This window comes from Nomascus leucogenys, chromosome 14, assembly GCF_006542625.1.
Source record: "Nomascus leucogenys isolate Asia chromosome 14, Asia_NLE_v1, whole genome shotgun sequence".
Taxonomy (NCBI): domain Eukaryota; kingdom Metazoa; phylum Chordata; class Mammalia; order Primates; family Hylobatidae; genus Nomascus; species Nomascus leucogenys.
The window spans coordinates 27304561-27319932 of NC_044394.1; the positions used below are offsets into that span (position 1 = coordinate 27304561).

At 38.8% G+C, this 15372-nt stretch overlaps 1 protein-coding gene across 7 annotated transcripts in view; it reads left to right on the forward strand.

The window, feature by feature from the left end:
* EHBP1 (EH domain binding protein 1) overlaps window positions 1-15372 on the forward strand; it is a 354447-nt gene that overhangs the window by 53208 nt on the left and 285867 nt on the right. For all 7 annotated transcript variants that reach the window (XM_003262441.3, XM_003262440.4, XM_030828368.1 and 4 more), the window contains exon 4: window positions 13297-13392. In XM_003262441.3, coding sequence (XP_003262489.2) covers window positions 13297-13392 — 96 coding nt within the window. The remainder of the gene's footprint in view (window positions 1-13296; window positions 13393-15372) is intronic.

Here is a 15372-nt window from a genome sequence, read left to right on the forward strand (position 1 = left end):
ATCAGCTTAAGGAGATTTTGGGCTGAGACAATGGGGTTTTCTAAATATACAATCATGTCATCTGCAAACAGGGACAATTTGACTTCCTCTTTTCCTGATTGAATACCTTTATTTCTTTCTCGTGCCTGATTGCCCTAGCCAGAACTTCCAACACTGTGTTGAATAGGAGTGGTGAGAGAGGGCATCCCTGTCTTGTGCCAGTTTTCAAAGGGAATGTTTCCAGTTTTTGCCCATTCAGTGTGATATTGGCTGTGGGTTTGTCATAAATAGCTCTTACTAGTTTGAGATATGTCCCATCAATACCTAATTTATTGAGTGTTTTTAGCATGAAAGGTTGTTGAATTTTGTCAAAGGCCTTTTCTGCATCTATTGAGATAATCATGTGGTTTTTGTCTTTGGTTCTGTTTATATGCTGGATTACATTTATTGATTTGCATATGTTGAACCAGCCTTGCATTCCAGGGATGAAGCCCACTTGGTCATGGTGGATAAGCTTTTTGATGTGCTGCTGGATTCGGTTTGCCAGTATTTTGTTGAGGATTTTTGCATTGATGTTCGTCAGGGATATTGGTCTAAAATTCTCTTTTTTTGTTGTGTCTCTGCCAGGCTTTGGTGTCAGGATGATGCTGCCCTCATAAAATGAGTTAGGGGGGATTCCCTCTTTTTCTATTGATTGGAATAGTTTCAGAAGGAATGGTACCAGCTCTTCCTTGTACCTCTGGTAGAATTCGGCTGTGAATCCATCTGGTCCTGGACATTTTTTGGTTGGTAGGCTATTAATTATTGCCTCAATTTCAGAGCCTGTTATTGGTCTATTCAGAGATTCAACTTCTTCCTGGTTTAGTCTTGGGAGGGTGTATGTGTCCAGGAATTTATCCATTTCTTCTAGATTTTCTAGTTTATTTGTGTAGAGGTGTTTATAATATTCTCTGATGGTAGTTTGTATTTTTGTGGGATCGGTGGTGATATCCCCTTTATCATTTTTTATTGTGTCTATTTCATTCTTCTCTCTTTTCTTCTTTATCAGTCTTGCTAGCGGTCTATCAATTTTGTTGATCTTTTCAAGAAACCAGCTCCTGGATTCACTGATTTTTTTGAAGGGTTTTTTGTGTCTGTCTCCTTCAGTTCTGCTCTGATCTTTGTTATTTCTAGCCTTCTGCTAGCTTTTGAATGTGTTTGCTCTTGCTTCCCTAGTTCTTTTAATTGCGATGTTAGGGTGTCAATTTTAGATCTTTCCTGCTTTCTCTTGTGGCATTTAGTGCTATAAATTTCCCCCTACACACTGCTTTAAATGTGTCCTAGAGATTCTGGTATGTTGTGTGTTTGTTCTCATTGGTTTCAAAGAACATCTTTATTTCTGCCTTCATTTCGTTACATACACAGTAGTCATTGAGGAGCAGGTTGTTCAGTTTCCATGTAGTTGAGCAGTTTTGAGTGAGTTTCTTAATCCTGAGTTCTAGTTTGATTGCACTGTGGTCTGAGAGACAGTTTGTTATAATTTCTGTTCTTTTACATTGGCTGAGAGGAGTGCTTTACTTCCAACTATTGGTTAATTTTGCAGTAAGTGTGGTGTGGTGCTGAGAAGAATGTATATTCTGTTGATTTGGGGTGGAGAGTTCTGTAGATGTCTATTAGGTCCACTTGGTGCAGAGCTGAGTTCAATTCCTGGATGTGCTTGTTAACTTTCTGTCTCATTGATCTGTCTAATGTTGACAGTAGGGTGTTTAAGTCTCCCATATTATTGTGTGGGAGTTGAAGTCTCTTTGTAGGTCTCTAAGGACTTGCTTTATGAATCTGGGTGCTCCTGTACTGGGTGCATATATATTTAGGATAGTTAGCTCTTCTTGTTGAATTGATCCCCTTACCATTATGTAATGGTCTTCTTTGTCTCTTTTGGTCTTTGTTGGTTTAAAGTCTGTTTTATCAGAGACTAGGATTGCAACCCCTGCCTTTTTTTGTTTTCCATTTGCTTGGTAGATCTTCCTCCATCCCTTTATTTTGAGCCTATGTGTGTCTGTGCACGTGAGATGGGTCTCCTGAATACAGCACATTGATGGGTCTTGACTCTTTATCCAATTTGCCAGTTTGTGTCTTTTAATGGAAGTATATAGCCCATTTACATTTAAGGTTAATATTGTTATGTGTGAATTTGATCCTGTCATTATGATGTTAGCTGGTTATTTTGCTCGTTAGTTGATGCAGTTTCTTCCTAGCCTCGATGGGCTTTACAATTTGGCATGTTTTTACAGTGGCTGGCACTGGTTGTTCCTTTCCATGTTTAGTGCTTCCTTCAGGAAGTCTTGTAGGGCAGGCCTGATGGTGACAAAATCTCTCAGCATTTGCTTGTCTGTAAAGTATTTTATTTCTCCTTCACTTATGAAGCTTAGTTTGGCTGGATATGAAATTCTGTGTTGAAAATTCTTTTCTTTAAGGATGTTGAATATTGGCCCTGACTCTCTTCTGGCTTGTAGAGTTTCTGCTGAGAGATCTGCTATTAGTCTGATGGTCTTCCCTTTGTGGGTAACCCGACCTTTCTTTCTGGCTGCCCTTAACATTTTTTCCTTCATTTCAACTTTGGTGAGTCTGACAATTATGTGTCTTGGAGTTGCTCTTCTCGAGGAGTATCTTTGTGGCGTTCTCTGTATTTCCTGAATCTGAATGTTGGCCTGCCTTGCTAGATTGGGGAAGGTCTCCTGGATAATATCCTGCAGAGTGTTTTCCAACTTGGCTCCATTCTCCCCGTCACTTTCAGGTACACCAATCAGATGTAGATTTGGTCTTTTCACATAGCCCCATATTTCTTGGAGGCTTTGTTTGTTTCTTTTTATTCTTTTTTCTCTAAACTTCTCTTCTTGCTTCATTTCATTCATTTGTTCTTCAATCACTGATACCGTTTCTTCCAGTTGATCGAATCAGCTACTGAAGCTTGTGCATTTGTCACGTAGTTCTTGTGCCATGGTTTTCAGCTCCATCTGGTCATTTAAGGACTTCTCTACACTGGTTATCCTAGTTAGCCATCCATCTAATCTTTCTTCAAAGTTTTTAGCTTCTTTGCGATGGGTTTCAACATCCTCCTTTAGCTTGGAGAAGTTTGATCGTCTAAAACCTTCTTCTCTCAACTCATCAACATCATTATCCATCCAGTTTTTTTTCGTTGCTGGCGAGGAGCTCCGTTCCTTTGGAGGGGGAGAGGCGCTCTGATTTGTAGAATTTTCAGTTTTTCTATTCTGTTTTTTCCCCATCTTTGTGGTTTTATCTACCTTCGGTCTTTGATGATGGTGACATACAGATAGGGTTTTGTTGTGGATGTCCTTTCTGTTTGTTAGTTTTCTGTCTAACAGTCAGGACCCTCTGCTGCAGGTCTGTTGGAGTTTGCTGGAGGTCCACTCCAGACCCTGTTGCCTGGGTATCAGCAGCAAAGGCTGCAGAACAGCGAATATTGCTGAACAGCAAATGTTGCTGCCTGATCTTTCCTCTGGAAGCCTCGTCTCAGAGGGGTACCCGGCCGTGTGAGGTGTCAGTCTGCCTCTACTGGGGGGTGCCTCCCAGTTAGGCTACTTGGGGGTCAGAGACCCACTTGAGGAGGCAGTCTGTCTATTCTCAGATCTCAAACTCCATGCTGGGAGAACCACTACTCTCTTCAAAGCTGTCAGACAGGGACATTTAAGTCTGCAGAGGTTTCTGCTGCCTTTTGTTCAGCTATGCCCTGCCTCCAGAGGTGGAGTCTACAGAGGCAGGCAGGCCTCCTTGAGCTGTGGTGGGCTCCACCCAGTTTGAGCTTCCCGGCCACTTTGTTTACCTACTCAAGCCTCAGCAATAGCGGGCACCCCTCCCCCAGCCTCGCTGCTGCCTTGCAGTTCAATCTCAGACTGCTGTGCTAGCAATGAGCAAGGCTTCATGGGCGTGGGACCCTCCGAGCCAGGAGCGGGATATAATCTCCTGGTGTGCCGTTTGCTAAGATTGTTGGGAAAGTGCAGTATTAGGGTGCGAGTGACTCAACTTTCCAGGGGCTGTCTGTCACAGCTTTGCTTGGCTAGGAAAGGTGATTCCCTGATGCCTCATGCTTCCTGGATGAGGCAATGCCTTGCCCTGCTTCGGCTCACACTTGGTGGGCTGCACCCACTGTCGTGCACCCACTCTCTGACAAGCCCCAGTAAGATGAACCTGGTACCTCAGTTGGAAATGCAGAAATCACCCGTCTTCTGCGTCGCTCACACTGGGAGCTGAAGACTGGAGCTGTTCCTATTCGGCCATCTTGGCACTGCCCCCACTTTTTTCTTTTGTTCCTCTTCTAGGCAGTTCCCAACCCTCAGAGGTGAACACTGTTTTGATTTTCTGTCACCATAAGACTAGTGTTGCTTGTTCTTGAGTTTCATGTAAAATAGTATAGTAGTACAGTCAGGTTGTTTCACTTGACATAATGTTTTTGAGTTTTATTCATGCTGTTTTGTGTTTTGGTAGTTTATTTGTTTATTACTAAGTAGTATTCCTCGATGCAAATATACTGCAATATGATTATCTCTTCCTGTGTTGATGAACATTTGTATTTTTTTCCCAGTTTTTTACTGTTGCAAATAAAGCTGCTATAGACATTATTGTACAAGCATCTTTGGGGAAAAATATTTCATAACCAGGTAATAGGGTAGGTTCATTTTTAACTTGTAAGAAATTGCCATGCACTTTCACCTGCAATATTGAAGAGTTTCAGTGGCCTCACATCCTGAGCAGCAGCATCTTTAAAGCACATGTTTATAGTTTGAGAGCATTATAATTTGAATGCGTTCTTACCATTAACATATGAGAAGGGGTTCTAAAAAGAAACATAACATTTGTTGGTCAATATAAGCTTTTGTGGGAAGGACCAATATAAGTTTATCCACTAAGTATAATAGGTGAATATGACTAGACCTATAAATTTTAGAAATAGCCTCTAAATGTTTTTAGTTATCAACAAAAAACGATTTATCTCTTTTAATAATTAGCTTGAATGCCACATTCAGGGCTTGAAAAAAAATTAGATAGCAATTATTTTCTAAGAGAAAATGAGAAACGTAAGGAAATACGTTAGATTATAGGTCAATTAAGGATACCCTGGCTGGTTGCAGTGGTTCACGCCTGTAACCCTAGCACTTTGGAAGGCTGAGACAGATGGATCACTGGAGTCCAAGAGTTCGAGACCAGCTGGGCGACATGGTGAAACCCCCTCTCTACAAAAAAAAAAAAAAGAATACCTATATTTGATGTTTGATATTCTTTTTTATTTCATTGCATTTACATTGAAAAGATTGAAAAGTCAGTCAAATAATTTCTCTGTTAGGTCCAGATTCTTTTTCATATTGTATCAAACATTGTTTGAATCCAGAGTGCAAACATATGAGGCTACAGGTTGATTTTCTTAGAATATAATATTTTCTAGAAGAAATTACTTATTGTTGGATGAATTTTCCATTTGTAATGCTCTTAATATTTTAAAATCTTTCCTGGATGCGTTAGAATCATTGTGATTTCTCTTGAAACACAGATGTACTTCTTGTGAAAAGTTAGTATGATGCAGTATGTTCACATATTTATGGAAATGCTGTTTTAGGCTGGGCGTGTTGGCTCATGCCTGTAATCCCAGTACTTTGGGAGGCCGAGGCAAGTGGATCACCTGAGGTCAGGAGTTCTAGACCAGCCTGACCAACATGGTGAAACCCCATCTCTACTAAAAATACAAAATGAGCTGGATGTGGTGGCACATGCTTGTAATCCCAGCTACGCGGGCACTGAGGCAGGAGAATAGCTTGAACCTGGGCAGTGGAGGTTGCAATGAGCTGAGATCGTGCCATTGCACTCCAGCCTGGGCAGCAAAAGCAGAACTCCATCTTAAAAAAAAAAAAAAAAAAAAGGCAGAAAATGCTGTTTTATAAATTGTACATAATAAGCTAAATAGGGAAATAAAAATAAGTTCCAGAAACTACGAAAGAAATGATTATATTATTATAAAAGTTAAGCAACTGAAAAAGAAATCTTGAGAGTGAGATCCATGACATTTCAGAATGATTGGAAAACATTTGTTTCCAGCTGCTAAGTTAGCTATTAGTTACGTTAAATCTAAAGACTAGAACCACTTTTTATTCTGAAAGACCTTTCTGTTTTCTCATGCTTTTCCTTTAAAATATACATTACTTGCTGCTAAGTACCATTGAACTCACGTAGGAGGAACAAATCTCTGCAACTATTGGTCAGAAAATATATATATATTTTAAGACAGGATCTTACTTGTTGCCCAGGCTAGAGTGCAGTGGTGTGATCACAGCACTGCAGCCTCGACATCCCTGGGTTCAGGTGATTCTCTGACCTCAGCCTCCCAGGCAGCTGGAGAGGCGTGCACCACCATGCTGGGCTAATTTTTTGTTTTTTTGTAGAGACGGGATTTCACCATGTCGTGCAGCTTGCAGAATATATTCTAGTTTTTACTTTGTACTATGTTTTAGAAAGAGTTTGAACTACACGATAATCATTTCTTTCTGTTTTTTTTTTTTTTTTGAGGCAGAGTCTTGCTCTGTCGCTCAGGCTGGAGTGCAGTGGGATGATCTCGGCTCACTGCAACCTCCGCCTCCTGGGTTCATGCAATTCTCCTGCCTTAGTCTCCCGAGTAGTAGGGATTACAGACATGCACCACAATTCCCAGCAAATTTTTGTGTTTTTCGTAGAGACGGGCTTTCACCATGTTGGTCAGGCTGGTCTCGAACTCCTGACCTCAAATGATCCACCTGCCTCGGCCTCCCAAAGTGCTGGGATTACAGACATGAGCCACCATGCCCAGCTACAATAATCATTTCTTTTTGGCATCTGTGTAGCTTACTATTTTTCTTTCCTGATTCTCAGTATATTATCTATTTTTATTTTTAAATAGTGGATTAAAATTTAGAATTGACACCCAGATAAGTCAGTTCATTACCTGATTAGACAATAAAATAATAAGACACCTTCTGTAGTCCCAGCTACTCGGGAGGCTGAGGCAGAAGAATGGCGTGAACCCAGGAGGCGGAGCTTGCAGTGAGCCCAGATAGCGCCACTGCGCTCTGGCCTGGGCGAAAGAGCGAGACTGTCTCAGAAAAAAAAAGAAAAAAAAATTTACTTCTCAGTTTTTTGATCACTCTTTTTTGAGGACATGTCTGAATTTGGAGCTAAATATACAAGGAGCTCATTATAGAATCTTTGTTTTGTTTTTGAGACAGTCTTACTCTGTCGCCCAGGCCGGAGTGCAGTGGTGTGATCTCGGTTCTCTGCAACCTCCACCTTTCAGGTTCAAGCAATTCTCATGCCTCAGCCTCCTGAATAGCTGGGATTACAGTCATGCACCACCACACCTAGCTAAGTTTTGTATTTTTAGTAGAGATAGCGTTTCACCATGCTGGTCAGGCTGGTCTCAAACTCCCAACCTCAGGTGAGCCGCCCGCCTCAGCCTCCCAAAGTGTGAGATTACAGGCATGATCCACCGCATCTGATCCTAGAATAATTTTTGATTGAGAGAATAATTACCCTGGTAGTTAACACAATATGCAGCTTCCCTTCCTCTTCTCTTTAAGTCATGGCTTTTATAACAAAGATTTTGTCAGGCTGCAATTGATTTGTATATGCTTAATAATGTTTCAGTACAATATGTGACAGTATTGGAATCAGGGAAATTAGGATAGACCAGAAAAATTATGGCAGAGTAGTTATGTTGCCCTAAATCCTGTTATCTTACTAGAAATTTAGGCTTACAGAGAGGTTGGAGAATTCCAAAAGGAAACCATGACTTTAAAATCCTCACCAATTTTTTTTTCATGGCATTACCACCTTTACTTCCTTGCTCTGTGGTTGTGCTACAGCCTTTACAATGTGCTACCATTTCAAGAAGGAGAGTACAGCTAGCTGCAGAGCTTTGCCTAATGACAGTCATGTTGACAACTCTAAGATGACTTTATATATGACATCTTACGTGGATATATGCAGTTTTAAAAATTGAAAATTGTCAGTTTAAAAACTATATGGCAATTGTAAATTTTCACTGAAATATTTCAATTTTACAGGAATCAGAAATAACGAATGATTGCTAACTGTACTTATTTCCGTACTAGGTACACGTTTTTTAGGTAAGAATATCACATGAAATAATTAGCGAATGAGACATTTTATAGAGTCACCCAAAATTGAGAAGTGTTGCCTTTTTCCAAGTCGGTTTTTGGCAGATGTCAAAGGATCTTTGATGTGACTTGAAATGTGAGGAAAATTGTAGAAGGGGACCAGGATAATGTATCCTAATTTTTTCTGCCATTAGCTGTACTAGGATATTGGCAAATGATTAAATAATCTGCGTTTCCTAACTATACTAAGGAGCCAAATGGCTGTACTTGTGTTCCTGTGCCTACTTATTTTATAGGGAAATCCTTTCTGTTACTCAGAATGAAAACTGATCAGGGTTCTCATAGTGCTGATGTTTGCCCATATGGTGTGCTTTTTCTTTTGTTTTTTTTGAGATGGAGTCTCGCTCTGTCATCTAGGCTGGAGTGCAGTGGCGTGATCTTGGCTCACTGCAGCCTCCACCTCCCTGGTTCAAGCGATTCTCCTGCCTCAGCCTCTCAAGTAGCTGGGATTACAGACGCCCACTACCATGCCCGGCTAATTTTTGTATTTTCAGTAGAGACAGGGTTTCACCATGTTGGCCAGACTGGTCTCAAACTCCTGACCTCAAGTGATCACCTGCCTCAGCCTCTCAAAGTGCTGGAATTATAGGCGTGAGCCACCGTGCCCAGCCAGTGGTGTGCTTTTTCCTATATCAGCCTCTTAAAAACCTAAATTAGTGTCTCTGTGGGTTAGTACAATTAGATGTTTATTACCATAACTCTTTCTAGTTACCTGTATTAAACTTGTCATGCTTTTTCTAGGTTCAGATTACCACTGTTTGAGGTAAAAGTTGTAGTAAATTCTTAGAAAACAGTAACACTATTTTTTTTTGGTCACATTTTCCACTTTGAATGTCCTTGGTTTCTTCTCTGGTGAAACTTACTGATCCTCTGCTTTCTACTAGTACAGTTGTCCCTAGGTATATATGGGGGATTGGTTCCAGGACCCTCGTGTATACTGAAATCTGCACATAAAGTCCTGAAGATGGCCCTGTGGAACTTGCATGTATGAAAAGTCAGCCCTCCACATATGCAGGTTTTGCATCTTGTGCACACTGATTTTGGTCTGCATTTGGTTGAAAAAAATCTGCATATAAGTGGAACTGTGCAGTTCATACCTGTGTTGTTCAAGGCCAACTGTAAATAATAATTAGCTAAACAGTAGAAAGCTGGCCCTGACTGTACTCATTGTCAGCTATTTAGCTAGACTAATTGATACTATTATAGTGTCTTAACTCAGCCAGGTTGTACAGCCCCAGAAGGAATATCAGAAAGCCAGAACTTGGTTAGACCTTTTTGCTGGGAGAGAGTTCCTGGATAGAATGATAAGAAAGTAGCAGTGTACTAGCAGCTTAGGAGCTAGCATACTTATGTCTCCTTTTATTAATCATAATAAAAAGATTTTAGTTTGTTAAGCAGATTATATTTTTCTTTTTTCAGCAGTCTAATTACTATTCCCTGATCCAGGATTGAGGATTTGGAGGACCAAGCTTTAGGATACCTGAGGAAATTATCTGAAACTATCATTTCCTAACTCTGCCCAGTTGTTAGACGGTTTCCGTATTCCTTGCTTTTCCCACTTTTGATCACTGTGTCATACACAGAAATATTAAGTCCTAAGGGATAGAAGACTATTTTCTTGACTACCATGCAAATCAGAGATAGAGCAGGGCATGATATGGGTTTGGTGAGTCATGGAGTATGGGCTATCCTCCCGGTTGCTAGTATGAGTTCATGCAAACCATTTACTCTTTGCTTGCTTCAATTTCCTTATCCAGATCTGAATTCGATCTAAGGATATCTTCAGGTCTAAAAATCTCTGATGGGTATTTTTCATTGAGAATTTAATAAGTAGCCTTGTCTTTTCTGCTGGGGATGATTAGAAAGATTCAGTGATTACACTCTTTTTCTAACATTTTTATTGCATGGGACAACTATGAAAATTTAATCATGGGAAGCTTGAAGAGACCAGAAAAACAGCTTGATTAACCATAAGAGTTAAGGTTGTTATAAGTTTTCAGAATTAAGTATGTAGAGTGGAGTTTTGATTGATTATCTAGGGTGCACAGAAATTTACTTTTCAAAATGGAGATTGTTTACTTGATGGAGTTTTTGTTTTAGGGCTGTCAACAGACATGGAAATAGTCAGGGGACTAGAGAAATCTCTGGAGAGATGTGTTTTAATCAAGAAAACTCTGTTCTGTAACTTTCACTATGGTATGCTAAGTCTCGTGATGAGCCTCTGTTTCCATCTCTGTACCTGAAGTTTTGTGATAGGGTGGCAATAGAAAGAGAATAGAGGGAGAATTATTGACAATTCATAAGTTGGATTTGGTGTACACTGTTAAACCTGTATCTTCTGCTGGCATTTTAACTAGTAAGATGCGATAAGATTTGCGTGGACCTAAGTTTACCTAATCTTGATCCCTTCTTGGTTCCTTGGTCCAGGTTCAAATCAAATTCTGCTACTTACTTTCTGTGTGATCTTGGGCAAGTTTGTCCCTCAGTTTTTCAATCTGTTAAATCTGCTGCCTGACTTGCATCTGCACTCATATACTGTAACTTTGTTTTCTATTATTATGGAAGAATGGTCTGTGCTGCCAGGAAGGATCAGTCTGTCTCATTGTATACTGTTAAGGACATTAGCAATTCTCCCTTCTGTCATCTGCATCATTAGATTTTCCCTCTCAACTGAATATTTCCCATCAGCACAAAATATTTTTCTCTTCTTAAAATTCTCTTCTGCCACGATTTTCTCCACTAGCGCCAACCTGTTTCTTTTCCTTTCAGCAAAACACCCCAGAGGAGTTGAGTATATTTGCTCTCTTCAATTTCTTTCTTCCCATTCTTTCTTAAATTCATTCCAGTCAGGTCTTTGTTCTCATCACTTTACTGAAACTGCTCTTGTAAAGTTATTAATGCCTTCTCAAGCTATCCTCCCACCTCAGCCTCCCAAGTAGCTGGGATTCCAGGCATCAGCCACTGGACCTGGCCTTATTAATGGCTTCTGCTTTGTTAAACCCAGTGACCATTTTTCAGGCCTCATCCTATTTGACTTGTCATCAACATTTGTCACAGGTGATTGTTCTCTTCTCCTTGAAACACTCTTATCACTAGACTTTCAGGATGCCACTCTTTTGCTTCAACTGATGGGCCTTTGCTGGCTTCTTCATTTTCTTGACCTGTTTAATGTTTTTCTCCGAGACTTAGTCTTTGGACCTTTATATTCTTTATCTGTACTCACTCCCTTGGTATTATCTGTATTCTTAAACTTTAAATATTACCTGTATGCTGACAGTTCCCAAATTTGCAGCCCCAGACACGTAGTCCAGCTGCTTATTTGAACATCCACCCTTGAATATCTAAGAGGCAACTCATATTTAATGTGTGTGAAACGGAGCTTCTGAACTTATTTCCCAAATCTGTCTTTTCTGTAGTCTTGCCTCCTATCTGTTAATAGCAATTCCTTTCTTCTAAAAGGTAGAAGCCTTAGAATCAGCCTTGGCTACTTTCTTTGTCTCTTATAATGAGGCAGCACTCTACCTAGAAAATATAAAAAGATACCCAGAATCTGGCCACTTTGTACCACTTTTCTACCACCCCAAGCCAAGTAACCATCACATCTCCCTTGGATTATTGCGGTAGCTTTTTAATTGATCTCCCTGTTTCTCTCTTATGTTTGGAGCCTGTTCTCAAAACATTAGCCAATATGAGCCTGTTGAAACATAACTTAGATTGTCATTCGTCTTCTTGAAACCCTCCAGTGCCTTCCCATTTCACTCAAAATATAAGTCAATATCTTTGCAGTGACCTACCAGGACCTTATATGATTGGACCCTCCTTTATTTCTCTCGCCTTGTGTCTTACTGCTATCCTCTTGACTACTCTGTTCCAGCCACATTGCCCTCTTTATTATATAAGAGCCTCAGCACCTTTCCAGTTGCTGTTTTTTCTCCCTAGATACCTCTTTTCATGCATTTACATGTCTGATTCCTTTACCTTTTTTTTGGCCTTCTCTCAAGTGTCATCTTCTCAGTGAAGTCTTCTCTAAGCACCCTATTGAAAAATATTACCTTTTCTTATCCCCAATTCTTCTTCCCTACTTTTTTTTTCACTATAGCACTTACCTCTACCTAACATATTATATATTTTGCTTAATTGTTTTGTTTGTGTTCTCTTCCTACTGTATTGTAAACTCCCCCAAGGCAGATTGTTTTTCACTCCTCCAGGGCCTAGAACAGTGCTTGGCAGATAGTATCAATTGAGCAAATGAGTGAATGAATGAATGAATAATAGAAGAGCATCATAAATTTCTTATGTAGATTAAATGAGTTTAACATAAGTAAATTCTTAAGACATGGACCGGCACATAGAAAGTACTCTATAAGTGTTAGCTTTTATTATAATTTTCATAGCATGTCCATGGACAGTCCTGTAGCCAATAGAGGTGAAGACTTAGTTGAGTTGAGACGTCTTGGCATGCCATTTTCCATTAGCTCAACTTTGACTAGAAGTGCCACAAAGGAAGAACTATGGTGGCTACCCCCAAATTTTGGAGTGTGGAGATTCCTTAAGGAACCTTGATAATCAAGATTTACAAGGAAAAAAATACCTATAATTAGTACTAGGAATATTACCTGGAGAAACTGATGCTGTTCTTTATCTGCCCCAAATAAACATTACAGTTTAGTGGGAAATGAACTTAAATGCAAAGTTATACAGTTAGTTTTTTCTTTTAAAGTATGAATTTGTCTTAAAGTTCCTAGTCCACAAAAATAATTTTTAAAATATCTCTTCTAATAAAATACTTTAAACAGATAGTAGCTTTTGAAAACATGAGACATCAGGTTTTTATCATTTTTGCATGTTCTTCTGTGTGTATGAGGGGATGAAGATTTGTTTACAGATAGTAATGTGTAGTTGTCATATGATATAACTATCTTGGCCCAAGCTTAATGCTTGAAAAGTTTTATTTGATTAATCATTTTTGTTTCAGGGATACTACATAGGGTCAATATACCATTGTAAATTACTAACATTGCATTTCCCATACTTCATATTGAAGGTATCATTTTATTCTGGTAAATTACTAACATTGCATTTCCTGTACTTCATATTGAAGGTATCATTTTTATTCTGGTAGGCACATAGCTGGCAACCTGGAATAAAAAATCCCTATCGTGGTGTTGTTGTGTGGCCTGTTCCTGAAAACATTGAAATCACTGTAACACTTTTTAAGGTAAGTTCCATTTTTATAGGCTATAGAATTTATTATATAACCAGGGTACCAAATGACAGAATATTTCAGTGTTCATTGTTCTATACATTTGTGTCCAGTCTGGTACCTACTGTGCATTATTTTTAGGGACATAGCAATTTATAACAATGCAAAGGAATCACAGTATTTCATGGTTTATAAAGTTGGGGATCTTTTTGAACTTGTTACAATTCAGATCAGCTGACATAGTTCTTTTACCACTTCCTACACTCTACCCACAGAAAACTATAAAATGCCTTCCCTGTGGAAAGCTGAGGAGTGTGGAATTCTGAGTCTTGACCTTCATTTTGTTAGCCTTGTTTGATAAAAGGATGCTTTAAAATTAGTATATGATAAATATCTTATTAATATTAATATAACAAGATACGTTTTAAATTGATATTTGATAAATATTTTATTCGTATTAGTATTTATAAGTGTTGCTGCTTAAAGGCAAAATGCTGGTTGTAAATTCAAAGTGCAGATCTAAAAACATAGTTGTTCATATACCCCCTTGCCTATTTCATATGTATTTTCTCTTGAAAGTCTTCCATATGTCTTGAAACATTATAAAGTAGCCCCTACATATGGTAATTAAGCACTAGAATATTTACTTTCCTAACCAACTCCTTTCCCACATCAAAAAAAGTTGGGGACAGGTATGTCTCAGTGTGTCCCAGTTTTAGCCTTTTGGAAGGTGGTGGAGTTAGAAAACGAATGTTTTATTTCTTCTTTGTAAATTGCGTTGAGGCTACTTTTATCGTCATATATAGCAGGGGAGAAGTCATCTCATTAAGCATAATTTAGTAACAGAAATTTGTGAAAATCCGCTAAATATTTTAGGACATGAAATTAAAGTAGAGCCAAATGATATGGCTTAGAGTATGACATCATTGTGTAAATAGTGCTTTTGATTTTGTGGAGCAATATATTAATTTGTTTATTCAGAAAGTACTGCAGAGTTCAATAGAACAAAACAATATGAATATTAATGTACTAGCCCATAAATGGAATACTAATTTTAAATGTTCTGTATTATGTATATATTTTATTAATGATTCTTAGCACATTATATATATTTTGTAGTTTTGATATTACTGTTACTGATTTATAGCATTACTTGATTGTCCTTGTCAGATGTATACCATTCTTGATTTATTCAGGGAGAAATAGGAATGAGGCAGTAACTGCTATTCTTTTTTTTTAGGATAGTCAGAACCACTCTGTTGCCCTTTTAACCAGCTGTCCAAAGAGCCAGTTATTAAGTCCCTCCTATCCATTTTTGTCCTACTGGAATGATATACTAGTCTTGGTAATTAAGAGCAATATCTCTGGTGTCAGAAGAATCTTTATATGCATTATTAGTTCATTTAACTTTCACAGCAACTCTAAGGTTTTATAATGATTCTCACTTTACTGATAAGGAAACTGAGACTAGAGAGGAATGTAACTTGTCCAAATAGACTGTGATTTAGCCCTGTTCATTCCTCTACAGTGTACTGCCTACTCTGTAATAAAAAGAGTTGTGAATATTGATCACCGCAGTAGGATCTCTGACATACTTGAGGAAGACTTTTAAGTAATTTCTTGTTTTGTTTTAGTCTGTATTGGCAAAGCAAATGGATGGACATAGTTATACAACATTTTAATAAAATGGTGATAGAGAATGAGGGGCTAGAATAGAGCTGAAAAATAGCCTTCATCTTGTGTTTTGGGAAAGGATGTGTATTGACAGTGATTCTGAGTTGGAAGTGGCTGTTGAAATGTGTTGCTTAGATAAGTGAGGTTTTCAAGTACTGATGAGAATGTTCAGCATATCCTTATCACTGAATTTTTAGATTTGGAGGGTTAGTATGTAGAAAAAAACCCAAACACCCCTCCCTCTCAGTCTGCTGTATTAAACGTTTCTACGCAATTGTGCTATTGAGGCAACCTTGAGACCATTTTCAATATTTAAATGAG